General features: G+C 42.1%; 3 protein-coding genes and 1 long non-coding RNA gene across 5 annotated transcripts in view; 3 read left to right on the top strand and 1 right to left on the bottom strand.

Moving 5' to 3' along the window:
• The window catches only part of atr (ATR checkpoint kinase), a 24,290-nt gene extending 14,059 nt beyond the window's left edge, over positions 1-10,231 (top strand). For both annotated transcript variants that reach the window (XM_015032978.1, XM_015032977.1), the window contains exons 23-48: positions 179-385; positions 632-745; positions 853-968; positions 1,053-1,173; positions 1,281-1,418; positions 1,503-1,674; positions 2,510-2,676; positions 2,758-2,922; positions 4,048-4,139; positions 4,226-4,317; positions 4,406-4,583; positions 4,658-4,843; positions 5,143-5,302; positions 5,682-5,861; positions 5,995-6,137; positions 6,211-6,308; positions 6,386-6,615; positions 7,409-7,543; positions 7,754-7,954; positions 8,196-8,339; positions 8,417-8,567; positions 8,938-9,094; positions 9,192-9,345; positions 9,463-9,614; positions 9,723-9,828; positions 9,930-10,231. In XM_015032978.1, coding sequence (XP_014888464.1) covers positions 179-385; positions 632-745; positions 853-968; positions 1,053-1,173; positions 1,281-1,418; positions 1,503-1,674; positions 2,510-2,676; positions 2,758-2,922; positions 4,048-4,139; positions 4,226-4,317; positions 4,406-4,583; positions 4,658-4,843; positions 5,143-5,302; positions 5,682-5,861; positions 5,995-6,137; positions 6,211-6,308; positions 6,386-6,615; positions 7,409-7,543; positions 7,754-7,954; positions 8,196-8,339; positions 8,417-8,567; positions 8,938-9,094; positions 9,192-9,345; positions 9,463-9,614; positions 9,723-9,828; positions 9,930-10,103 — 3,933 coding nt within the window. In that variant the 3' untranslated portion in view covers positions 10,104-10,231. The remainder of the gene's footprint in view (positions 1-178; positions 386-631; positions 746-852; positions 969-1,052; positions 1,174-1,280; positions 1,419-1,502; positions 1,675-2,509; positions 2,677-2,757; positions 2,923-4,047; positions 4,140-4,225; positions 4,318-4,405; positions 4,584-4,657; positions 4,844-5,142; positions 5,303-5,681; positions 5,862-5,994; positions 6,138-6,210; positions 6,309-6,385; positions 6,616-7,408; positions 7,544-7,753; positions 7,955-8,195; positions 8,340-8,416; positions 8,568-8,937; positions 9,095-9,191; positions 9,346-9,462; positions 9,615-9,722; positions 9,829-9,929) is intronic.
• A 99-nt stretch (positions 10,232-10,330) lies between these two features.
• LOC106947761 (endophilin-B1-like) lies at positions 10,331-16,866 on the top strand. Its single transcript, XM_015032979.1, has 10 exons — positions 10,331-11,343; positions 11,449-11,590; positions 12,582-12,710; positions 13,509-13,642; positions 13,741-13,833; positions 13,961-14,044; positions 14,139-14,162; positions 14,546-14,635; positions 14,729-14,829; positions 15,338-16,866. The coding sequence occupies exons 1-10, from the start codon at positions 11,287-11,289 to the stop codon at positions 15,948-15,950; spliced, it is 1,467 nt and encodes a 488-aa protein (XP_014888465.1). The 5' UTR covers positions 10,331-11,286; the 3' UTR covers positions 15,951-16,866.
• A 2,598-nt stretch (positions 16,867-19,464) lies between these two features.
• Positions 19,465-23,674, bottom strand: LOC106947763 (uncharacterized). The gene is made up of 2 exons (XR_001425039.1): positions 23,595-23,674; positions 19,465-22,106 (listed from the first exon to the last, which is right to left on the bottom strand). It is a non-coding gene; the product is annotated as an uncharacterized LOC106947763 (long non-coding RNA).
• LOC106947762 (uncharacterized) lies at positions 22,106-24,402 on the top strand. Its single transcript, XM_015032980.1, has 2 exons — positions 22,106-22,357; positions 23,575-24,402. Exons 1-2 carry the CDS (start codon positions 22,222-22,224, stop codon positions 24,195-24,197), a joined length of 759 nt encoding a protein of 252 aa, XP_014888466.1. The 5' UTR covers positions 22,106-22,221; the 3' UTR covers positions 24,198-24,402.
• The last annotated feature ends 2,208 nt before the right edge of the window (positions 24,403-26,610 follow it).

The following is a 26,610-nucleotide window of genomic DNA, read 5'->3' as shown; positions in this document are numbered from 1 at the left end:
TTTTTTTTTTTTTTTTTTTTTTTTTTTTTTTTTTTTTTTTTTTTTTACCAAATACTTATTTTTTACCCCAGCTTGAATAATTTCTCGGATGACTACTTTTGTACTTTTGGGTAAAAATCGGTCGAAGCAGTGCTGCTCCTTTTTGGGCCCTCTGCCCACCTCTGGCTGTGTGTTTCAGGAGTGGCTGCTGCAGCAGGTGTGTGCCAGCGAGGCGGTGGAGCCCGTCATCTCCAGCCTGGTGTCCGTGCTGCTGAAGGGCTGCCAGGACTCGTCCCCCGAGGCCCGGCTCCTCTGCGGGGAGTGTCTGGGCGAGCTGGGGGCCGTGGACCCTGGACGCCTGGATCTGTCCCACGCACACTCCAAGGGCGACCGCAACACCTTTGTGGCAAGTTGAAGTTGAACTTTTGTTGTCTTTTTTTTGACCGCATGTACCTAATTATTTTACAAACGCGTCTAAAAGTAAAATGTTGCTTCATGTTTGTCCTTTTTCACCCATTTTTACTAAGGAAGATTGCAGTAGGAATAAAACTACCCTAATCTCTTGGTACTATTGTAGAAAAAGTATCTCCTAATAAATTTCTGATACAACTTAATTTCTGGAAACACAACATTTCTTTATTCCTGTCAATAGAGCGGGGTAGATGACCCCAACTTTGCCCATGACCTTCTGACTGAGCTCACCAGAACATTCCTGGCCTACGCCGATAATGTCCGAGCTCAGGACTCCGCTGCGTACGCCATACAGGTACGCAAAATGCACTTAAACTCACAATAAACAACATAGAAATCCTCGTGATTGTTCCGTTTTACTTATTTGAGTTTTCTAATTCGATGATCTGCTGTTCGCCGCAGGAGCTGCTGTCCATTTTCGAGTGTCGCGAGGGGAGAACCGACTCACCGGGACGTCGCTTGTGGAGGAGATTCCCGGAACAGATCCAAGAAATCCTGGAGCCTCACCTCAACAGCAGGTCAAAATCCCTGAGTTGGAAAATCACATTTTATTATTATGTCACCTGCAGTACTTTAATGACTCTTCCCATGCTTTCTTGTAGATATAAGAGCAGTCAAAAAGAGGTGAATTGGTCCAAAGTGAAGAAGCCAGTGTACCTTAGCAACCGAGGCAGCAAGTTTTCTGACTGGTCTGCCACCTGGGCCGGATATCTCATCAGCAAGGTTAGCCGATTCCTCAACACAGTCAAATTTTCCCCTTCCTAATCTGCACGCAGGTGGGGTTTGTTTTTTTTTTTCCGAGAAGTTTTAGTGTTTGGTTCTCCATCCAGGTGAGACACGAACTGGCCAGCAAGGTCTTCAAGTGCTGCAGCTTCATCATCAAACACGACTATAAAGTCACCATCTACCTGCTGCCTCACATCCTGCTCTACATGCTGCTGGGCTGCACACCTGCAGAGCAGCAGGAGGTCAGGGTTTCTCTTCCCCTCTGGCATAGCTTGGTGTGACGCTGCTTCGGTTTTCTCTCATGCGCTGGTCATTTTGTCTTAAAGGTGACGGAGGAGATGCTGGCCGTGCTGACCGAGGGCGACGGACGAGGAGGGGGCGGAGTCCAGGAGACGGCCTCCAGCCTATCACAGCTCAGCATTCAGACTGTGTTCAGCATGCTGTCACACCTCACACAGTGGAGCCGCCACATCCTTTACGCCAAAGCCAAAGTCACAGGTAATGGTCAGGGTTCGGGCGGGTGCTTGAAATCCTGGAAAATGCTTGAGTTTCAGGTAAGTGTTTTTCCAAGGTTTGGAAAGTGGTTGATATTAAATTGCACAGTTTTGTAATAAAATGCAATCTAACATTTGATCTAAGGCCTAAATGTGGAAAATGTTATTTGCAGTTGGGAAAAGATATTTTCATGCACTTATAAACAGGCATTTTTTTTCTCACTGTCAGACTGAAGTTTCCTTCTTTTAGGTTAGTCACCAAAACTATTTCTACTTGCTAAATTCAAGAAAACTTTGCAAGAATATTTAAATATTTTTAAGCAAGAAGGTTATTTACCTTAACACGATTTGATTGGACTGTTTTGATGTAATGCATATTTTTTACTCATAATGTCTCAATGACTTATTGATCTGGTTTATATTTTATACCTTAAACACAGTTACTCTTTTTTTGTTGTTGTTTTTGTTAAATTAGTGTTTGGTTTTCTCACCAGTCAAGTGTGTGAGAGACATTTCAGAGCATAAAATTTTATTGTATCTTAATTTACCTTGTCCTGCTGTACAATGCAGAATATTACAAGATATTATTAATGACAGCAATATATGATATCATATAATAGTGAATTTAAACTGTTTTTTTTTAGTTAATTTGTATTGTTTTTATCTCCAACGTTTGATGCTGGAAAAGTTTGAAAACTTACCTTGAAAATTTTTGAAAAGTACTTGAATTTTACTGAGGGAAAAGTGAACCCTGAATAGTGGATGCTACTTAACTTAAATCACTCATTACGCTACTAAATATGGTTATTAATATAAAACATGAACTTTTTGTCCTGCAGAAAGGGGTGATTATGACCGTGTGGTGGCCTTCCTGAAGGGCATCCCGCAGGACGTGCTGGCTAAGGCCTCCCTGCGGTCCAAGGCGTACACTCGCGCCCTCATGCACTTTGAAGCGTACATCCTGGAGAACAAGGAGAACATCCAGGACCACCTCAGCTTCCTGCAGGTCAGGCTGATTCTGTGAGATCGGCTTCAGCCGGTGTTTGATGTGAGTCTCAGCGTCGTGATGAATCCCTGGCCGTTCCAGAAGCTGTACGCGGCGATGCACGAGCCCGACGGAGTGAGGGGAGTCAACGCTCTGAGGAGGGAAGAGCCGTCGCTACGGGAACAGATACTCGAACATGAGAGCATTGGTTTGCTGCGAGATGCGACGGCTTGCTACGACCGGGCCATACAGCTGGAGTCAGACCAGGTTCCCACCCACACATTTCTTATTCACGTTTACTCTACAACAACAAACTTTAATGTAATTTATTGGGATTTTATGTGATAGACCGAAAAAAAATGTGGCATTGGTGAATAAAGAGCATCATAAAGATCAGGAGATACAACAGACTGGTCAGGAATGAAACTGTTTAGAAGTTTATTGCAGTCTAAAGTAGGCTTGTCACAATGATACATTTTGCTAGACGATAAATTGACCCAAAAATTGTTGCGATAGATGATAATATTGTTGTTTTGTGATAAATGTCAGGTGAGATATTGATAACACAATAATGCAGGTTTGCTCTCTCAAAAACCAACAAATTTTAATTTTGTAAAGAACTCTTAACGCTTGCGGTGGGCGACATTGACTTAAAGCTTTATCACAATATCTTGTAGTCGTATCACGATATTTTGCAGTACTATTGTGATAACGATAAAAGTGACAATAAAAACTATTTCTTCCTTTTTAGGCAACTACATGACTGTATGACAGCAGCAACATGCTATGATTACTGTGTCACAGTGATGAGAGGTTTGGTGGGATTTTAAACGTCATTAATTGGAATTTATCGTGACAATGAATCAGAATTTTTATCTTGATAATCACGATACATGATAAACGATGTGATAAATGCCCACCCCTACTTAACACTTGAACTGGAAGATATTTTCATTGCCCAAAAGAAAACACAACCGAAAACAATACATAAAACAGAAACGAAAACCACATCTAAATAAAATTGATCATGAAGTCTCTGTAAGCAAAATATTAATAATCAGAATTTAAATTATCAAGCTCATTTTAATTTATCATGCGATTAATTAATTAAATACTTATGTGTTTAGTCTAATTCCATTTTTAAAATAATATTCTTAGCTTCGAACATTTTATGTATCAAGAGACATTTTGCAACTCTGCAGTAGCTGCAGCCATCATGTCTTTTGGCAAGATGCTGGATAAACCCTTTATTCTTTGCCAGGGCAACACAAAAACACAGAGCAAACAACAACGCATGCATTCATAACTTTTTCTTTTTTTTAACAAGCTCTAAATGCTAAAGTTTTTACTACAGTACGTCTATAATGGTAAAAATTCACCGATCTTTCCTAGATTGGTCACTATCATGGCGTGATGACCTCTATGCTCGGCCTGGGGCAGCTGTCCACCGTCATCACGCAAGTTAACGGCGTGCTAGCCAGCAAGTAAGACACTTGCGTCCTACTTTACTCTCGTCTTTACTGAGACACCTGATTTAAGTTCAGCTTGCTTCCCCTTTTCGTACGTTCAGGCAGCAGTGGAAGTCAGAGCTGAACACCTACAGAGTGGAGGCCGCCTGGAAGCTTGGAAAGTGGGATCTGCTAGAAGATTATTTGAGTTCAGGTTAGAGAAAAAAAAATGCATAAAGGTATTTCCACTTTAGCAGAAATGAACCAGTGCTGATTGCATTTGTTCAATCTGCCAATAACAGACCAGCAGTCGTGCACCTGGGGCGTGCGGCTCGGCCAGTTGCTGCTGTCGGCGAAGAAGCAGGACGCCGAGGGTTTCTACGAGAAGCTGAAGCTGGTGCGGAAAGAGCAGGTGGTCCCGTTGTCCGCCGCCAGCTACGAGTGTGGGACCTACCAACGGGGATACGAGTACATCGTCAGGTCTGGCCTTCGGCTTCGGCAGCAGCTTTGGTTCCTTCCTCGTGGCCCTAAAATGTGTCCGCCTGTGTGCGTAGGCTCCACATGCTCAGCGAGCTGGAGCACGCGTTCACCGAGCTGCGAGGCGCCGGAGACGGCTCCGCCCCCAGCCTCGCCAAGCTGCCTCCTCATTGGTCAGACCGACTGGAGATGACCCAGAATTCGTTCAGGGCCAAGGAGCCGATCCTGGCCGTGCGGCGGGCCCTGCTCAGCCTTAGACCACAGTAAGAAGAATAAATCAATAATTTATTCAATTACGAAATCAATTTTTTGTTAAGTTTTGACTTAATTACTGCTCTGAGTATGTTATTTTAGCAGAGTGCATGTTTTAGAGTCAGTTACTAAATTAGTTGACAATTATTTCAATAATCAATCCGATTAATTGTTTCAGCCCTACATAACACTGGGTATTAGAACCTCTTTAGAGTTTAATTCCACTCAATAGATGCCACCATGGTTGAAACGCCTCCTAAGCTAATTGATCTGAGTTTACTGATCGATCTAACGTGGTCTTGCCCTCCAGGCCCGCGTGTCAGGAGCTGGTGGGCGAGTGCTGGCTGCAGAGCGCCCAGGTCGCCAGGAAGGGCGGACACCACCAGACGGCCTTCAACGCTCTGCTCAACGCAGACAACACCAACCTGGCTGAGCTGGTAACGGAGAAGGCCAAGTGGCTCTGGTCCAAGGTACTGCAGCGCCGACCCGTGAAAAATGGCTCAAGTTCAGTCAGGTTGCGATTTTTCCCAGACGTTAACATTCTTTGATCCAAACCAGTCCGCCGCAGCTCTGACTGTGCTCAAGGTTGTTGTCCATATAAACCTCAAGTCTTTAAGTGAACGGACTGACGTTATAGTGGCACCAACAACTCAAAATGTTATACACTAGAGTTCAGCCCATGTCTTGGCAGTTTCAAAGTCGTTCCCGTTTTCAGAGAAGGTTCCAGAATCCATATCCCTGACGTCTCTGATGTGCTTTTTTTTTGTTGTTTTTTTTTTACTCGATGTTGCTGTTTTTTAAACCAACTCTGCAACCAGAAACCTCCCCTCTGTGTGTGCCTGCGATCAGGGGGACGTGCACCAGGCGCTGATCGTCCTCCAGAAGGGCGTGGCCCAGTGCTTTCCAGACGACCGGCTCCTGACCGACCCTCGCAGCCTGCAGATCAAAGGGAAGGCCATGCTGCTGGTCGGACGCTTCATGGAGGAGACGGCAAACTTCGAGTCCAACGCCATCATGAAGGCGTACAAGGTTTCACCCCGTATCTTTTATTTGTAGTGTTTATTATGTCCACAACTATAATAATAGTTGATTTCACTTACTAATCTGTTTGTTTTTGTTTGTTTTGTTTTACCTTGAACTGGTTCATTTATTTGGTCTGTAGGATGTGACCAACCTTCTCCCAGAATGGGAGGACGGGAACTTCTACCTAGCAAAGTACTATGACAAAGTGATGCCCATGGTGACGGATAACAAGCTGGAGAAACAGGGGAACGTCATCCGATACATCGTCACCTTCTTCGGAAAGTAGGTTCTAGTGCTTTCTGCGTATTTACATCCTTCAAAATGCCTTCTGACGGCGTAACCCGTCTCCCGTCAGAGCCCTGCAGTTTGGGAACCAGTACATCTACCAGGCGATGCCTCGCATGCTCTCCCTCTGGTTGGATTTTGGAGCTAAAGTGTGCGACTGTGAGAAAGGTGAGCAGGTCCGGTCCAGCCTTCAGGGCCGGTCGGACTGGAAACGGTTCCCCAACGTCCGTGTCTGTCCTCCACAGCCGGACGAGCCGACCGTCAGATGCGGCAGGAGCTCGGGAAGATCAACGCGGTGATGGAGGAGCATTGCTCCAACTTGGCGCCCTACCAGTTCCTCACCGCCTTCTCCCAGCTCATCTCCAGGGTGTGTCACTCCAGCGACGAGGTCTTCAAGGTCCTCATGAAAATCGTCTCCAAAGTGTTCCTCGCGTACCCGCAGCAGGCCATGTGGCTGATGACTGCCGTATCTAAGGTTGGCTTGTGTTTTGTGTGTTTTCCTTTTTTTTTTTTTTTTTTTCCCTCTTAACTATCTCAGACTCACTCAGATGCTGTGTTATTTTGTAATTGGAAACCTGCTTAGTTTTCCTTAGTGTTGGCAGACGTTCACCTTATCCTGATAAAATAATCTGACATACAGTTGTGGATAAAAGTTTTGAGAGTGAGTGAGAGAATGTTATTTTTAGATGAATCTGCTGGAAGTACAGCAGTAAAAATTGGGTTTTAAACATCTTGAATTACAAAATACATTAAGTATCGATATTTACAGTGTCAGCAGAATTCCTTCATCAAGACTTCGGCATCTTCTAGTGTAGAGATCATCAACATCTCAGGGATTTTATTCAGTCTGGAAGTGTGAAATTATATTTCTTTCTATCTGTCCGTCTGTCCTTTTCTTTCTGAGTCTGTTATGTTTTTTCTTTCCTTCTTTCTGCTTTTTTTCTTCTATTCCTTTTGTTCTTTCTTACTTTCTTCCCATTTATGTGTTCTTCATGGTTTCCTTAGGTTCTACGCCTCTCCTCCTTCCTCTCTTTCCTTTTATTTTAATTCAAATCAAAAATACTTTTATTATTCCCAGAGGGAAATTAAATGTTATACAAATATTCCTTCTTCCCTGTCGTGCTCCTTGGTCTGGACTGGTTGGTATCTCCTGTTCCTGTTTTTTTCCTGGTACATTACTGTTGTTGTTATTGCTGCTGTTGTCTGAACAGCAACTCTATTTAATTGCCTGCATTGGAAAAATCCCATGTGTGCTTTTTGTGTTTCAGTCTTCTTACCCCATGCGTATGAACCGCTGCAATCAGATTCTTAAGAACGCCATCAGCCTTAAAAAGCCTCTGGAGAAATTCATTGGAGACGCAAACAGACTCACCGATAAGCTGCTGGAGCTCTGCAACAAGCCGGTAAAAATGTCCACTCAGGATGCAAAAAATTAGGGCTAATGAGATTGCACTTGGAAGTGATGATTCATAAAATTAACTCCCAAGATTAGGCAGCAGTCCAGAGGGATCGACGATTTGGTTAACTGTATGTTCATATTACCCTAAAAGAGGAGAAAAAAAATGTCCTACTTTATAAAATACACTTGTGTTTTGGTCGTGTCGCTCATTCAGGTGGACGGCAACAGCACCACCCTCAGCATGGGCGTTCACTTCAAGCAGCTGAAGCGGCTGGTGGAGGAGTCCACCTTCAGCCAGATCCTCATCCCGCTGCAGTCCGTCCTCATCCCGACGCTGCCCTCTACTGGCGGGGCGAGCACAAAGCATGACGCCTTCCCCGGACACTGGGCGTACCTGGACGGCTTCGAAGACAGCGTAAGTCGGAGAGATGGGGGGTGGGGGGGAGAGGAGGGGTCTGAATTTCACGAACCGTTTCCAATATAGATAAATTCCAGTTTTTGGAAAAGTTTGGGAAAATTAAGATGTGTAAAAATGTTTGTATTTCCAGACATTTCTCCCCACTTTATTGTGTGAAAGTTACATCCTAATATAATGTTTTTATTGTTTTTTTGTTTTGTTTTTTTTAAACTGATCTGTTTGTGTGTGTTCACATAAGGTGGAGATTTTAGCCTCCTTGCAGAAGCCCAAGAAGATCAGTCTGAAGGGCTCGGATGGGCGGAGCTACACCATGATGTGTAAACCTAAAGATGATCTAAGGAAAGACTGCCGGCTCATGGAGTTCAACTGTCTCATCAACAAGGTTGTGTGTCTGACTGATAAAACATGGTTTCTGGTAATGACGTCCCCCCCACTTATCGTTGTACTTTCTGCGAGCAGTGTCTCCGTAAGGACGCCGAGTCGAGGCGCAGGGAGCTGCACATCCGCACCTACGCCGTGATTCCGCTCAACGAGGAGTGCGGCATCATCGAGTGGGTCAACCACACCGCCGGGCTGCGACACATCCTCACCAAGCTGTACAAAGAGAGAGGTGTTTATGTTTATGTCTGCTGCTGTTTGTGTGCGATTTCACTTCGCCGTTAAACGCCGCTGTTGTTTTAATAGCGATTGAATGTTTCCTGTGAATAATTTGGAGTTGCGTTCCACAGCAAAATTGTTGAAAAAGTGAATCCGCGAATATCAAACACTTCATCGACTTATGGGCTGTGGTTGCAAATCCTCCACACAATTTCTGGATTTTTTTTAAATTTTTTTTCTTCCTAAAATATTTGGGAAAATAATTTCTGAAAGCATGAAAAAGTTGAAAGGCTTTGTAAGGCATTGTAGAGTTTGTGAAACCAAGTGTAAAAGATTTGTAGACTTGGAACAGCTGAAGGGATTTTGACGATGTGTTTCTCTAGGCGTCCACCTGTCGGGTAAAGAGCTGAGGAAGCTTATTTTACCCAAAACGGCTGCCTTTGAGGAAAAACTACGAATCCACAAGGAGGTGCTCTGCGCTCAGCATCCGCCCGTCTTTTATGAGTGGTTCCTCCAAACGTTTCCCGACCCTGAATCATGGTATGCCACTACTCCACTGCATGAGCACGGAGGGATATATTACATGCAGTACTTGTTTTTTTGTTTTTTTTTTATGTCTGCACATGTTCATACCCAGGTACAGCAGTCGCTCTGCGTACTGCCGCTCCACTGCGGTGATGTCCATGGTCGGCTACATCCTGGGACTTGGCGATCGCCATGGAGAAAACATCCTCTTTGACTCTTTCACTGGGGAATGTGTCCACGTCGACTTCAACTGCCTCTTCAACAAGGTTAGTCATTCAGATTAGAAGTATCAACACTTCTTTGAGGAACTGTATCTGCTGTGTGTTTTGGTCCCTTTTCCCTCCCTTTTGCTTTACATGCGCCATTCTCTTTGTGTCCTCTAGGGGGAGACATTTGACGTGCCCGAGGTAGTTCCATTCCGACTTACCCAAAACATGGTCCATGCTATGGGGCCGATGGGTACTGAGGGCTTGTTTAGACAGGCCTGTGAGGTCACACTGAGGCTGATGCGAGACCAGAGAGAGCCACTCATGAGGTAGACACAGTTTAATACATTGGGGTTGCCAAAACCTCGTTTTCCTTTAGTGTTCATATTCAAAAAATAACACTTTCGTCATATAATTGTTTGCTATTACTCCTTAAGTGTGCTGAAGACCTTCCTTCATGACCCGCTGGTGGAGTGGAGCAAGCCATCCAAAGGCCTGGTGAAAACCCAGGCCAATGAGACAGGCGAGATAGTTAATGAAAAGGTTTGTCTGTTTGTTTGTTTTTTCCTAATTAGATATTGTCTTATACAAATGATTTGTTTCTGCTTCAAGCTGTTAATTTATGCCCTATCTGCCACTGTCAGGCCAAAACACACGTGTGTGACATCGAGCAACGTCTCCAGGGGGTGATAAAGAGCAGGAATAAAGTGCTTGGCCTCCCTCTGTCAATAGAGGGACATGTGCACTACCTCATCCAGGAAGCCACAGATGACAAAATGCTCTGTCAGATGTATTTGGGTTGGGGTCCGTACCTGTAGAAAGACAGATAAGTTAATTATCATAAAACACTTTTTGAGTAGTTTCAGTTTTGTTGACGTTCCCTTTTTTTTTTTTTTATAAACTGTTGTCCGTTTGTAATAAAAAGATCTTCTGTTGGTAAGTGTGATTGAGTGCGTCTTTTAATCTTTTAACCCTCCTTAGATCCTCTGATGCACCTCAGACTGTCAGCTGATTGAGTTAATCCTCCCTTCTCTCTGTTTCTGTGCTGCTAGCGCTCAGAGGTTCAAGAAAACTCGGCACGGCTACCGCAGGGCAGTGAGGTTGCATGCTGAAATTTTGTTTGCGGAGCAGTCTCCATTATGGGTTCAGACACTCAGAGAGTCGCTGTGTTTGTTATTATGGTATTTCTTCTTTTAGTTAACTCATGGCTGTTTTTGCAGCTTACTTTGAGCTAGAATGCGTAAGGTATTTTTGTGTTGAAGTGCTGTTGACTTAAAAGTTTTTTCTCTCCTTTTCAAATTTATGTTTTGTTTTGCATTCCATGTGTAATTTTATACTTATAAGCAAGTCCAACATTTTGTGGAGAGATTATGCTTTTATTGTGAACTTGAACAGGAAGTCTAATTTAATCTTTCACGTCATTACATTGTCTCAGGACTTTCGTCATGCTTACGTCGGTGTAAACAGTTTAGCGCATGCTAAATGATGGTACATCGTCTGACATTTTAATGGCTGTCCGAAGCATTTATTTAAGTTATCCCGGACTATAATGAAACAATAGCGTCCTTTAGAGACAGAAATTAAAAACCTGACGTTACAGCAACGCCAGTCACTTTTCTGAGCGTCCTTTATTGACCCTTAGGAGACAAGTGGATAATAGGTAAATACTGACGGCGGTAAACAAGGGAGCAGGTGCGTGTGGAGCCTCTTAACATCTCCGACGTCACTCTGTCAGTCTCTATGTATGGCAAGCCGTTAGAATCAATAATACCCCGTATATTAACGTGTTGTAAATAGCCGGATGCGACGTTTTTTCTCCCAGCCAGGCTGAGTATCTCAACGGCTTGCCGTGCTTGCAAAGGTGTTAGCGGGCTGAGGCGATGCGTGGGTCAGCGAGTGGCTCTTGGAGGTGAACATTTGCTTTAGTGACCGGGGTTAACTCGGTGCCCCCTCCGCCGCCACGCCTCCCCGGAGACGACGGCCGACCTTGAGGACTCCGTCATGGACCTGACGCGACTGGCTGTGGATGCTGGCCAGTTCATTAACCGAGCTGTCCAGGTAAATAAAGAAAAACAGCGCTTTACATGTCCGCCTGCTTTATTAAAATAAATTTGAGTCTCGCGTTGCTGTCGAAAACAAGGTTGTCTTGTCATATCGCTCCAGTACACCGGAGAGAGCCTCGGCCAGGCGGATAAGACCGAGCTGGACCCCGGGCTGGAGGGACTCCTGGCTCAGGCGGACGCCACCAAGACCTGGACGGACTCAATCATTTCTCAAACCGAGGTGCTACTGCAACCTAGTCTAGGTGAGAAATTATTAATTTATTGTGTATATTATTTGGTGGTCCTATCAAGAAGGGCGCTCAGGGCCAACATCTCTGTTTCCACCAAATTCCAATCAACTAAAAAAAAAAAAAAAAGATACCCCTTTTCACAGTGAACCTAAAAAAACAAACAAAATAAAACCCCACCAGGTTACTTTATTAATCCATTCATCCATCCTGTGAGTAAGCTCAGCAGCAACATAAAAATGCATGAAGTGATCAGGAGACGAAAAAGTGTTAGATAAATTTGCCACTAAAAAATGAGTTATGATGATAATGTATAGAGGATTCATCACTTTGTTTAAAAAATGAAATCTACGTGATCAGGAATAAAATTCGAAAACAAAACATGTTCAGTGCTGATTTGACGCAAATATCTAAACAGCCAACAGCAATATATTTACTTCATGAGAAATTAGACTCGAGCTAAATGACCCATCTTTTCTTTGATGTGTCAGGAAAAGAAAACATACATGTACTTTTAAACATCGAGTCCTTAAATCATAAATATAATTGGAGTCTATATAATCCTCCTGCAGGCCTGTGAATCAGTGTTTGCCCTCTACCGTATTGCATCTTCTTTGAATTAGTATGTTTGGTCTGACTGTAATTGACTCATGTAGAGGAATAGAAATTTTTTTTTTTTTTTTTTTTTTGCTTTCAATTTCTTCAGCTAATAGAGTTATAAGTGGACGTGGTCTGCTTTCTATCAGTAAAGTGGCCTGTTGGGCTGCCAGGAGCATTAAGGACAAAGCTTCATAAAATGTCAATTCTAATTTCCAGAGAGCCTTTGGCTCCACTGCAGATCTTTATTGTTCTTATGGAGAAACAGGAAAGCAGACGTATGCCAATCAGGTTATTTATAGTTAAGTGTCCTAAATGTCAGTACCTATAAAAAGAACTATAAGAATAAATAATTTCTAATGGGTTTTTTTTTTGTGTGTGTGTGTTTTTTTTAACCTCTGACATACAGGAGCTCGATTAGAGGACCGACTGTACGAGCATCTGGAATGGAGCGCCACGCCTCGACCCCGAGCGCACGAGTTACTGGGGGATCAAATGACCCAGGCTGGGCTGGAGATCGGATCGAACACACCCTACGGTGAGTCTGCATGTGTTTGCACCTTTTGCCTTCTTAGCTTTTACCCTTTTTAGGTGGATATGATACGTTATCAGATGATACGTTTTTTTTTTTTTGTGTGGGGTTTTTTTAAAGTTTGTATTAAGTTAAAATGTCAGGTTTTGGCATTTGAAGCAGTACAATTTCAGTAACTCGGAAAGGGAGAAAAATATTTTGGAAAAAAAAAAAAATAAAGCTGCAACACCCTGGTTGCACGAGCGTACAAACTTATAAAGCAGGCTTTGATTCAATTTCAGCATTCAGTCTGATTTGGCAGGAGTTTATCAGCTTCCTGCATCTTGATTTGGCTGCATTTCCCCGACTTACCTTTCAAAGGTTCTCCCAAATCCACCAGACTGCGAGGAAACCCACTCCTCATCAGGTGATGACTCAGATTTTCTGTCAGGTTTACTTCTGAGCTCAGTCTAGGGGAAGTCGTTCTCCTGTTGGATAGTGACATTTACTGTTGTCTTTGTACCAAATTTCCCATTTGCAATTGTGATCAAAAAGCTAAATGTGGTTTTATCAAACCATAACTCCTTTCTCCTCAGAGTTTTGGGAGATTTCAGATGTTTCTTTTGGGAAAGAAAATCTCTTTATCTCCATCAGTGTTGATGTCAGGCTCTGCCCAGTTTCGCTCTTATTTTTTATTAACATTAGTAAAGTCTGCACACTTGTACAAACAACTGTTGCAGATTCTTTTTTGTTTTTTGTGGTTTGCCTTCTAATTTTTTAATTATTTTTTTGCTTTGTTTTTATCCACTGAATGTCTGCGTACAGGAACAGCTCTGATAAGGTTCGGCGAGGCCCAGAAGCAGCTGGGAGAAGCCGAGAGGAAGTTTGCAGAATCCACAAACATTCACTTTCTCACCCCGCTGAAGAGTTTCACGGAGGGTGAATACAGAGCCATCCAGGTGAAACGCACCTCTTATCTCTTACTACCTCTCCTTTGCTGTCAGCCATGTAAGGCGTTTAGCGTCTGACCCGGTTTCATTGTAAATGGTTTTAACAGAATGAGCGTAAGATGTTGGTGAACAAGCGTTTGGACTTGGACATAGCCAAGACCAGGCTGAGGAAAGCCCATGAAGCAGACAGAGAGGCCAGGGTGAGCTGCAGCTATAGTTTAACCCTAAAGTGTTTGGGATACTAGAAGTAAAAACGTGACAATTTTCTTGTAACATTGTAACATCTTGTTTGACCTCTGTCTCTCCTTTATTTTTTTATTTTGCCAGAACCTGAATGCGAACCCGTTGGATGACGACTACCTGTCTCACGTTTCCTACATGTTCAGCTTCCTGCGTGTTAAGTGGCTTAAGGTTCGATTCTTTTTGAAGAAACGTGAACAACAAAAAGAGACAAACGTTAACATTTGGGCTTTAACGTAGTTATTTTTATGCTTTCTCCAAACAGATATGGGCTCAGGAAATCTCTCAGGTACAAACATCTCTGTCTTTAAGCTCATTCAGATAGTCTGCTTCTGCCACTTCTGACTGATTGGTTGATGGAAAATAGACCCACACCCTCACAGTTCATTGGGATTTTTGATGTCATAGACAAACAAAAAGTGGTAGATTGTTATAAAATGGAAAGAAAAGAAAAGAACAAATGGTTTCCACGTTTTTGCAAAGAAAAATCTGCTTTTGTGTAAAGCCACCTTTACTCTGATAAATAAAAGTAAAACACTACCATATTCAAACTGAAATTACTCAATCCGACAACACCAGTCAGATAAGTCATTTCTAGATATTGTCGCAGAACCAAAGTAATTGATTTGAAGGTGCACGATGCCGTCTAACGGGTCGTGTTTGTGTGCGAAGGCCGAGATGGAGCTGAGGATCTGTCAGAGTCTTTTCGATCAGCAGTCAGAAATCACAAGACGGGCTCTCGAAGGAATCAGCAACACACACGTATGTTAAAACAAAAACCCTAGACAGAGTACGTGTGCCAACGTTTCTGTAAGATTCAGCGTCAAATGTCGCGTTGCCCGTCTCTTTGCTCAGATCAACCACATGCGGAGCCTTGCGGACTTTGTGGATGGTCAGGCGTCATTTTTCGCTCAGGGCAACCAACACGCTCAGGAACTGCAGAGACAGATGTCCAGGTCTGCATTTATTATTCATGACCTCAATAACAACTGTTGTATTTTAATAACAACAATGAAAACTGTTCAACTTCTTACTCAGGTGCAGTAGTGTGCAAAAGTTTTGGACCACCTCAAATTTTTTTTCACTTTGCTTTATTTCTAATGAGCCAAACCTCCTTGTAAGCTTCTGACGTGAAAATAGTACTCAAGGATTTCTAAATGTTCTTTAATGCTTAACTTTCCTTTTGCATATTCATAGTTCAGAACATGACTATTTTCAGATGAATTGATTTGTTTTAGGTGCTTTTGCTTAACTTACAGTCTAAAGAAATATTCCTAAAAAAAAAAAATAAAAAATAAAAAAAAGACTAGTTGCTTGAGAATTTTGTACTAAATTTGGATTTATCTTTCCATGAGTATGCTTGAATTCCCAAACTTTACCACAAATATAAATTTCTAAGAAGCTCTCATATCGGGCGGTATTGTTGTTTTATGATATTCACATTTTTCCTCATTTTACTTTCAGGATTCCAGCTGTCTTTTGCTCTGATAACTGGCAATCAGTGGTTAATAACGAGCCACCAATCAGCAGCCATGTTGCCGGTGAGCCTGTCGGGTTGGATCAGGTCGCTCCGGTTCCCAAAGCATCTCGCCAGCTGCCAGACTTTGACCAGGACTCGTGGACTCTTGCCGTCAATCCTAAAACTGAAACAGATCTCTTTTCATCTGATCATGCAAACAACAATAACAACAACAACAACAGCGCCTTTGGTACTCCCGGTCAATCAAGCGGTCACCAAGCAGCTGTTAAAAATCAACTATTTACAGACCAAACATTCGATCTTGTATTTACATCCAACCAATCAGATGAGCTTCCTTCACCCAGCAGGACAAATCAGGGAATAAATAGTTTGCCTTCTGCTGCGAGAGACTCTACCCGGGCGTCCAATGCAACTTTTACCAATGGTGCCGCAACAGCGGTCGCGTCGCCTCCTCCTCAAGGAAGCGCGATCCACAATGAGACTCAGACGGGAGACGCCGAAGCTGCTGACATCACAGCATCCACTGATGTGGTTCCTGATTCCCAAACAGCCAATGAAACTCATGAGCGGCCAGTCAACAACGGAGAAGATGTCTAGTTGGGGGTTGTGACAATTTAGAGCACTTCACATTTGGTTCTCACAATATCTGGAGCTACTGCTCTATTTAGATGACTCAAACATTAGTTGTGCCGAGCCGGATTAATTATCCTCATGGAGACTCCATAGTAATTGTAAGAGTGCTTGTTTTAGAGGGCTCATGTCGTCATTTTTATAACTTTTTTTTCTTCTCGGTTGCGTTTTGGATAGTTGCATTAATTTCAACGTCAAAGAAAACGAGCAAAAAGCAGCTGGATTTGCCAGGAGGTGATGATGTTGCGGAGGGAACACATAATTGACACATGTGCCACCCAAGAAGATCAGAGTATCACCAAAGTCTTCAGCTAGAATGCAAGTTCGTAAAGTAAAGATTTATGAACTTTGCTTTATGGAAAGCAAAGTGATTTGCCAGTGAGGAGATGGAAGCCAGCAGAAATATTAGCTCGAAGACTTAACTGACCGGCTCCTTACTCCAAGATTTAAAAGTGCTCTGCAGCAGGTTTTGACCAACATTGTCACTATGATGCAAATGGGTGTCAGCAAGTACACATTTCACAACTGTGTCGACAGCTTTATAGTGGTTGCGTAAAAAATTAGAGATAATGAATGAAATTAGCTGAGGATCTCGTTTTTCTACAGATAATTAGCCCTAGGGGGCTTCCCATCTGTCATGGAACTAAAACTCTGTAATCTAGTTATCTTACAACATGTGTGGTCATAAAAAGTCACTTTAATCCAGTTCCACAAATGGCAGCTGAAGGGGAAGTTTAAAATGCTGCCACAAAATCTGTCATTCATTTGGCTCAGACATGGAGAAAAGTTGCTGCTCTGAATAATTTTTGTGGAGAACATGAAGGGAATTTAATAAGATTGGAGACATTTCATGCTTTCATCTGTGGTAACGTCTGAGATAAAACAACTCTTTGTCGCATGAGAAACTTTGTGCTCACAAACGACAGCTGATGTCGCCATGACTCTACTAGAGCTATCTCTGGTGCAGACAGCTCTACTAGGGATAGTAAAACCTTACACAGGTCCAGTATTTTTTTTCTGCAATTATAAGTGCGTAACCATTTCAGACACGTCTAGTTTCAAAGGCTTTTGTTGTGTCCAAAAATTGTATCTTTTAATTATCCGTTTTGACGAGCAACAGAGAAGCTGATGATCATTTTCATATATTTAACGTTAAGATTTTGAGCTTTTCTTGCTCTTAAGTTGTTGCCTTTTAACCTTGATTTAGTGCCAGAATAAATGAATTTAAATGTAGCCATATATAACAGATGTTTCATATTTAAGAGACAAAAAAAAAAAAACAACTGGGTTGACTGTTACAGATGTTCAGTGTAAAGTGGAAACTAAGTCTGTATTTTCACAGACAATCATCAAGCGTATCAAGTGTTGTGCCAATTGTGTAAGTGTGTAAATGTAGTTGTAGAGATCTTCAAGAAGAGCTACTTATGCCTCTTCTTTACTCGTGTTTCTCTGAGGTGAGATCGTTTTCCGTATGCTTCTTTACACACAAACTCGGTTCTTTCTCCATATATGTTGCCCAGTCATTTCTTTTCACCGCTTTAATTTTCTTAAAGCCCCTTTTATTGTGAAATGGATAAAAGTTTCCATATCCAGATGTTGACTTTCTTCTGATTCTGTTTTGTTCGGCCAATTTTCGGACCCTAAAACGGACGTGCTGTCGTAATCTCCTACACAAAAAGCAACACTCTTTTGTCCCAGTGCATAAACATGTTCGGGGCTGGATGGTAATAAAATTTCTCCTCTGATGTCCGCCCGGTTGTGAGCCTTTGATTTAGTTGCTTCGTCGAGCTGATGTCGGCGCCAGCTTGGAGTCCAATCGGCTCTTGGTAAAGACAAAGAAACAAAACCTTTGGTGATGTCATACCAGAGCAAATCGAGTGTGAAATGAATCTTTCTTCACCAGCATGGTTTGTTTCTGAGAACTCCTTGTTAAAAACCAGTTGCACCGCCTGGGTTCACGTAGCGCACTAATGAGGTCTGTTGGTGTGTGACACGCACTGGCTCGCATATAGAAACACCTAAATACTATCCAAAAAGTTCAGCGTTTGTTTCTCTTCTTCTTCGTCTTTGCTTTTTGGCTCCTTTGCCGTCCAAACAGATTGACTAAATCAGATGCAGAATGTGTGGCATCAATCTGTCATGAGCCTCTTGGCTCTCGAACATCAATGCTTGTATCACACCAGTGAATAAGCTTTCGGAGGCCCAAATGTCCAGCCCCCGCTTGGAGTCACATGGAATAATGTCACTTTCTCCCAAGTGACTCGCTAAACAAGAATAGAAGCTCCTCAATCTGTCCACGCTTGGGTGTATTTCCCCTCCTGAAGCAACAAGTCCCTGTCACTCTTCCAACTACTTTTCATGCTTCCGTAATGTAACGCTTTCCGTCAACAGATATCAGAGCCGACCTTCGGCGTGGTCTCACACAGCGTCATACAGGAAGAAGAGGGACACTAGGAAGATAACTCACTCATCTACTGAGTGAGCTGGCCATTAGCTCAGACAAAGGAGCTAATGCTTGAATTTGGCTATGTTTCAACTCTATTTTTTTTTTTTTTTTTTTTTTTGCCAAGTCCCAAAGTTCTGCACACTGACCTGATTTTTGCTAACATGCTCACATGCTGCATCTTTGAAATGTTTCACATTTTTTAGTGTTATATCCGTAACTATTGCATTTTATTGGGATTTTATGTTGTAAACAATCTTAAAATAGCTTCAATTGTGAAATAAAAGCAAATGTGTGATTTTCCACAAAATATATATAAAAAACGGACTTTAATTCAGTTTGTCCAATCCACAACAAATAATCTCAAATCTCAGGGCTTTGCAAAGAGTAAAAACAGTCAAGTTCAGTTTATTGTTCAAATTGTTGAAGCTTTATAAATAAGGAAACCTAGTGGATGACATCCAGTCTCTGACTTGTATTGGATAGTCCATTGCATTAAGTCAAAAAAACTGGATATGCCTCCCAAATTATAAGAACAGAGAGTTAAAGATTGGCCAGGAGGACCAGAGCAGCATTAAAAAAGTTTCCAACAAAGATTAATTGTGTTCTTCAATGTGGCAACATCCTGTTGTACTCTCCTTAGATTAAAACTGAGTAGAAATGAAACAGTCATTCTAATGAAAATTCCCAAGCAAGGTCTAAAAACACCAACCCGAGATCTATGATACGGACTGACAAAGTTCAAAATCCAAATGGAAAGTTTGCCAAAACTTAAAAAGTTTCTTCAATGAAGTATCATTTATAAGAGTGTGTCAACTTGCTGCAGTCATTGGATTTGTGTCGCCTTCCAGTTAACACAATTTGTTATAATTATGTAAATAAGAAATCATATTTGGAGACATTCTTCACATGTACATACACTTTTTTTTTTCTTTTTTTTTTTTACAGTAAAGAGCGAAGCTGTGTCAATGCAGTCCGTATTTCACCAATGAGAGAAAGTTTTTCTCGATACAGACGCACTTTATATATATATATATATATATATATATATATATATACAAATGTTATATTTGGACTCCCATTCAATCGTGCCCGACTCTGCTTTGTTGCGACTGTTACCGTCACCAGGTCAAGAACTGAGTCATTTCAGCAGATTTAGACCTTGCTTACCCCACTTTCCATTAGCAGGCTGCGTTTTAACAGTATCTTTATTGTTTCCGTCCCTCCCCGTCCTACACACAGGGGGACGAGCGGGGAAACACCCAAAAAGAAAAATACCGCACAGTAAATGGCCTGTGCTGGCTCAGTTTGTCGTGTTAGCACGCGGTTTTGTTCGCCAGTGAGGTCCTGTTGATGGTTTACATCTGCTGTGAGTTCTGCCTGACAACTCCTATTGTCCTACTTTGTCAGAAAAAAAAACACATCTGTTTTCTTCAAACTCCCCTCCTGCTCTGAAATATTAAAAAAAACAAACAAGGAGGTACTTACAGAAAAACATTTTACTGTTATTGTATCTTTTAATTGTCCTCTCCACTTTTTTTTCCTCTCTATCTCTTTCACTTGTCTATTTTTTCCTGCTGGTTGCCATGTGGGAAGAGCTTCCAGCTGAACTGTAGGTGCGGCACGCAGGTGGAGGGCGGTGAGCGTCTGGCGGTTGAGGATAAATGTGATTCTTGTGGCTCAGAATAATTTGCTGGTCTGGTAGAAAACGGCTCATACGAACGTTTGCGTACGAATGACACGGCGGCGCATAATTGTGAACTGGAAGACAGTCAAATGGTTTCACTGCTTTCCACAAATAAAGATCAGTCAGACTGGACGATGGATGTGCACTTTGACTAGGCCATGAATCTGAATTGACTCAAATTATTTCACTATAGCTCTGAACGTGTGTGTGTGTGTGTGTGTGTGTGTGTGTGTGTAATCTTGTTAACTCAGACTAGATAAAAAGAGCTGCATGTATGCAATGGCAGGAGTTTGGGAAAATTCACATTTTTCTCATGTTGTGCCATGGAAATTTTTTTTTTTTCGTGTTTTCCAGCCTGTTTCGTCCACCTCTTCCTGCAGGTTGTCCATTTTCCTCAGATAAATCTGCCAGCGTCGTCCCGGGTTTCTCCCTCTACCCCAGACTGCCAGACCGAGGAGATCAGACACGCGTGCTGACGTGTGCAGCACAAAGAACAGGCTGCAGGGGTCAGCTGGGAGAGAAAGGTCAGGGCATTTCCCTTCGTCCTGCTCCTGCAGCTGAACACGCGGCACCTGCTGAGCTGCAAGATCAAGGCCGGTACCGGCGGGCCTCGCATAGAATTCAGTAAATAATCGGCTCTCGCAGGGTTGATCAACGTGGTCGCCGGGCAACCGAGCTAAAAGTAATAGAAGCCAGAAATAAAGTTTTAAACCTGCAGCTTAGCAACAATACTTAATTAAAAGTAGCGAAGACAAAGTTTCTGAAAGCCTAGAATAATAAAACCGTGACGATGACGTGCTGCAGTTTTCTATTTGAGGAGCTTAAAATACACAGAAAGAGCTAAATGTGGATTCTTACTTCTTGGAGGAATTTTTAATTTTTTTTATTTTTGCATGAGAAAAATAAGATAAGTTTCGAATCAGTTGAGTTTTTAATAGCACACTGTTTTCTTTAAAGTAGAGAAATCCACTTTGCTGTGTCTTTAGATTGAAATTAAGATAGATTTTTACCAATTTGAAATAAAAAACTACGATAATAGCAGAACTTTTTTTTTCTTTTAACACTTGTGAAGAAAACGGGTTAGTCAGTGAGAACGACAGCAACACTTCAAATATAGACAGAAAACGAATAACATTACAGATGCATTGCTGACTCCAAGTTAGTAAGGTTAACTTCAGATTCATTCATTTATTTATTTAAAAACAAAATTTACGGTTTTGTTAGGTTATTTGACCAAAATCACACAGTCAAACCAAAGGTTATCAGACCCCAGACTGTATTTATATTAAAAATTAATTCCTCATTTTACAAAGTAGTTTGTTACCAATTGGCAATAGAACAGGCGTCTCTTGAAAGACAATAAAGCAATGTTTAAAAAAAACGAATTGCAAAGAAAGAGAGCTGCAAATGTAAATCCCACATTTACATTTGGTGGGATTTACATTGTCTTTGAAAGACCGCATGAAAACTATTAATGTTCTTCTCAGTAATTGGCAGAAAATATTTTTATTGACTATTCACAAACTAAACCCTCCTCATATAATTTAGCAATCTAGTTTTGCTGATGAAGACCTCCTTGCCATCACCCTCATTTTTAGCTCCATCCACATTCCGATCATGAATTTGGCAGGAGTTCTTCCAAAACAATGTCACTTGCAGTCTGGAGGAACAAGTTACTTTTTTCTGCTAATTTTCCTGTTTTCTTTTGCTAAAATAAAAAGTTGGAAATTGCTTCTCCTGCTTTACTTCCCTCCGTCCCGTTTAGTTTACCCCGGGTTGCCCGTGTTCCCTCTCACGTCCACCCTTATTCTCCATAGTGCCCACATTTCCATGTCAGCGTGACTTTTGACTTCACCTCCATGGAAGCATTACTCACCCACTCTCCACACACCCTCCTCGGGGCTCTCCCTCCTTCTTCCCTCTTGCTGAGTTTATAAGTCAGAAACGGCAACAGTTGGCTCACTGAGCAGAGCTTTACACAAAGGGAGGGGGGCTAAATAAGAAAACAGGAGTAGCTTCATTAAATCTAAATAAAATTCACACACACACACACACACACAAAAAAAAACACATCAACACAGTAGAAGAAGAGGAGTCGGAGCCCTGTCATGCATGTGTTTAGGATCTGGGGTGTGCTCTGTGTGCTCAGCGCTGCTGGTTCGTCTATATGTGTGAATGAGATCGAGGACGATGACGGCTTTGCAGACGGCTACGGCAACGAGATTTCTCTGGACCAACAGCAGGGTGAGTTCAGCTTTGATTATTTTTCCTGTTGCCTGTTTTGACTGGACAGACTGGAGAATTATCACGTCTCCTTGACAACACGGCGTCGCCTATTTGGATTTAATTAAGATACAAATGCTTTAGTTGATTTCTGAATATGTACTATTGTGTGTGTGTGTGTGTGTTTTTAGATGAACTGTAGAGTTCACTTGCATCTTTTCAACTTTTCAATTAACTTCATGATAACTTCATTCATCTAAAAAGGTCTGGTCAGTGATGTTACATTTTAGGCTTTGCTCTAATATGTTCAAATTCGGCATATATGGAGTACGGTGGAGTACTCATTACTTTTACCAGTTTAGAGCATAGTTAGAAAGTCCGGAGAATACTTACTTCTACTTATCTAGCAGCCCTGAATAGGAGTATCTAGTTTATATACTCTGGATAAACATTATTAAATTCATTATTTTCCTTCTTCTTTTGCTCTTTTCTTTGGTTTGTTATTTTTGTTTGTATTAAATTCATGTAAAGCACTTTGTATTGCCTTGTTACTGAAAATATGTTATATAAATATAATTAAAATATATATGCCCTTTGCCTAATTTGACAAATCTATTGCTTTTTCTTTCTTGTAAATATTTACATATATTGTGTTTTTTTTTTTTTTCTAAATAGAAAGAGAAGGTTTAATCAGTGGAAATATGCGTGGTGTTTATTTGGGCACTCTGACCCAAATAAAACCACTGCAACCTGTTTTTGCAGTGGTTGTTTTTTTTGTTTTTTTTTTGTTTGTTTGTTTGTTTGGTTTTTTGCTAATAGCGCTGCCCCGAAGGTAAAAGTCTAAACAGTTCGTATCCAGGATGTGTGGGGTCTGCGGATATGCTACCTGACCCGAGATACCCATACAAGTCCTGACCTGGATGGAGGAAGGAAAAGTCATGACCTTCCACTCTAGTTAATGATGATCTTTCAGAAAAACCCCAAAGATAACGTTAAGCTTTGTGGTTGAGATCAGACGAAACACGAGACATTTCAAGGAAATTAACACTTTCAGAAGCAAATTCCTGTGTTCACAAAATGTTTCGTCCACGTTCACCATCAAGCCACTGTTGTCGTGGCGATGGGTGGTAGGTTTGGGAGCTCACAAAGTACGTAACACCTTTTCTAATACGAAGTTTCTCTTTCTTAATCTATAACCTTCATAGAGCTGTACAATTAAATCCTCCTGTGTTTTCCAGAGTCATCCAACACACCGTACCATGCAGACCTCTCCCACTGGGACAAGCTTTTCATCGCTCTGGAGGACTCCCACATGAGGCAGAACATGCTGCAGGAGTCGGTGGAGCGGTGCTGCGGAGGAACGGCGTCTCTGAGGAGCCAGCTGGAGAAGCTCCTCAGGGGGGCGTCGCAGCAGAGCTCGCCCAGCCCGGGGTCAGCGTGCAGGGCGCAGGCGGAACGCGAGGCTCTCGGGCTGCACCGCGGCCTGGCGGAGCTCCGCCGGGACGGGGCGGAGATGGAGGGGAGAATAAACGCCACCTTGCAGGCGATCCTGCGCGGCAGACGCGAGGACGAGGCTCGACTGAGTCGCCTCGAGGAGGCCGCGTCAGAAAGCAGCAGCAGTAGGAGCAGGAGTGGACACCAGGCGACTCAGAGGCCTGGAGGTTCGGGCAGAGCGTTTAGCTCGGGGCTGAATTCATTCCCGTCCGAGCTGGAGGAGCAGGATTTGTCCTCACAGGTGGACCTGGACATGATAAGAGGCTCTCTGGTTGTCATGGCGAGAGACGTGCAGAGGCTTTACCAGCAGCTGACCACGGTGATCGAGCAGGCGGGAACTCTGAGGAAGGGCAGAGGAGACACATGAACTGCCTGCAAAATAACAATAAGCGAAAAAAGAAGAAAGAAAGAACAACTGGCATTTTGCATACTTTTTGTTTTTATACATATATTTATACGTCTAAGAGGTTGTATATGAGCTTGTATTTTTCTGCTGAGTACAACCCTAGTGGCCCATTAAGAATCATGTGGGTTTGCTACAGTGAATTTAAAAAAATCAATTAAAAAGTAAATCGCGCTCGTGGAAAATGTTTCCTCCCTTCTGTCCCGTCTAATTTCCATCAACAGCTCACGTACTCGCGTTTTTCCATTTGTCTGATTGCAGCGTTTGTTGTTGTGATGACCTGCTAATACACTCAACCGCAAGGAGAAGAGCAGAGCCAGAGGTTTTTGGTCTGCGTGTAATTTAAGGCGTGTTTCTCCTGCTCGTTAGTCGCTTTACTGCAAAGAGGCCGCCGCTTGCAGTACTCAGTGTTTATGATTCACGTAGCCATGCTAAAAGTGGGTTACACACTGACGCCCATCCCTCCTCCAGCCTCATACTAGTGCACACACACACACACACACACACACACACGCCTGCGGGCTTGTTTATTGAAACCAAAGTCAGGTTTCTGGAGGGACTTTCCTCATATTTTTTGTTTTGTTGTTTGCATAACCTGTCTCCTGTCACTGGATCAGTATTTTTGATGTATTTTGTATTTAAAAAAACACATCAAAATGTATTTTGATTTTGTTTCACAGGGGAAACAAAAAATTGGATTTAAAAAATTGCCATACTTTCACAATGTTAATAGGGTGTAAGTCTAGAAAGGCGGATAGTTCAGGTTTTTTTTTTTTTGTTTTGTTTTTTTGAAGTGAGGTTCTGTCAGCTGCAGTAGTTTACTCAAAAGATCCAAACAAGTTGGAGGTTAAAGCCTCCAACTTGTTTGGGGCCTGACCGCAGCGGCAGAAGCTTATGGCTGGTCTGAGAGAGGGCAAGGACAAACCCGATTTCTACAATCTTAAAAAAAAAAAAAAACAACTTCTGTCCTTCCTAAATATTAAACACTTCGTATTAAGCACTTTGATTTGCCTTGTTGCTGAAAATGTGCTCTACAAATAAAATGACCGTACCTTACCTTAAACATGTCAAGATCCCATTGGACGAGTATCTACGGACAAATCAATGAATATTTTCACAGTAGAAGGAGTTTGGAGGTGATGAACCATCAGTCGATTTTTTTGGGTGAAACGCTTTTTTCAGTAATTTTTCTGGTTTTATTAATGGTTATTTTTATTCATTTTTATCAGCACAGTTGTCAACATCTGTTTTGTGCCCCACATTTGATTTATTTGAGGTAAAAGTGTTTCTCGTATATTTTACGAAGGAAGATCGTCAGCACCACGCTGCCTCCTGCCTGCATTTTCTGCAAAAAATAATCATCGGCTGGCGTACTAACTCTATGACACAAGCATGGCGATTGTCTGAAAGTTCTTAAAATTGTGTTTGCAAAAACTTGGATTGATCTTCCAGAATCAGCTAATCTGGATTTATACTAAACAGAGATTATTTGTGCTCTGCAAGTGAAATTTTAAAGCTGTTGGGATCTAGAAACAGGCAGGATTATGAGACAAGTACAAATTTAAAGAAATCTTCAACAAACAGGCACAGTGACCATGGAAACCAACAAGTGAATCAAGCAAAGGAAGAATAAAAATGAGTGTATTTACTAGGAGGACTGGATGGTGGAACAATGAACAGATGAGTCTGATTAACTGAATAAGATGCTCCTGGAGTCAATCATAAACTGAAGCTTTTAAGAAGGAAGGGTTAAAAATGCTTGTATTCCTTAACACCAGCCAGCAGATCAGATGGGAAAATATGACAATCAGGAGATTATTTCCCAAATGCATGGTTGGGTTTGCTGGCAGAGCAAAACTGAACGATGATGTGTCGGAGCAAAGCTTCATTTTTATATCATCGACTGCTGTCGTTGTCGATTTACACGACTCAGAAAATAAATCAGCAGGGATCACAACGCCAGCCTGTAATTTATCATCTTCAGCATGATTCAACATTTAAGACAATTATTTTTTCTTTTTTTTTTAATCTTTGGACCCAAAAATCTGTTATTTTAACATCGGTTGAGGTGGGCGTTGCTGGAAGTGAGCAGGTCATCTGGAGTTCTTCAACAACGTTGTGCAAACAACGCCTACCCATTGCACCAGTTCCACCGCTGGCCAACCAAAGCTGTGCACCCAAATAAACAGAAAACGTGTAAAAACCACAAATAACCACACGAAAAAAACATGAATGAACCCAAAAAGTGAATGGCACACTATCACCAAAAACCTCACCTCGGAAATCCCAAAGTGTGTCTTTGTAGAGATGTACTGTCAAAGTATCTTTAAGATCATTTTCACTGATGACAACATTATAACCAGGGTACATTTCTTCC

The sequence above is a fragment of the Poecilia latipinna genome, unplaced genomic scaffold, assembly GCF_001443285.1.
Source record: "Poecilia latipinna isolate Pla-1442-1.1 unplaced genomic scaffold, P_latipinna-1.0 Scaffold255, whole genome shotgun sequence".
Taxonomy (NCBI): domain Eukaryota; kingdom Metazoa; phylum Chordata; class Actinopteri; order Cyprinodontiformes; family Poeciliidae; genus Poecilia; species Poecilia latipinna.
The sequence above is the reverse complement of the archived record's forward strand: the minus strand, read 5'-3'. Positions and strand labels throughout refer to the sequence as shown.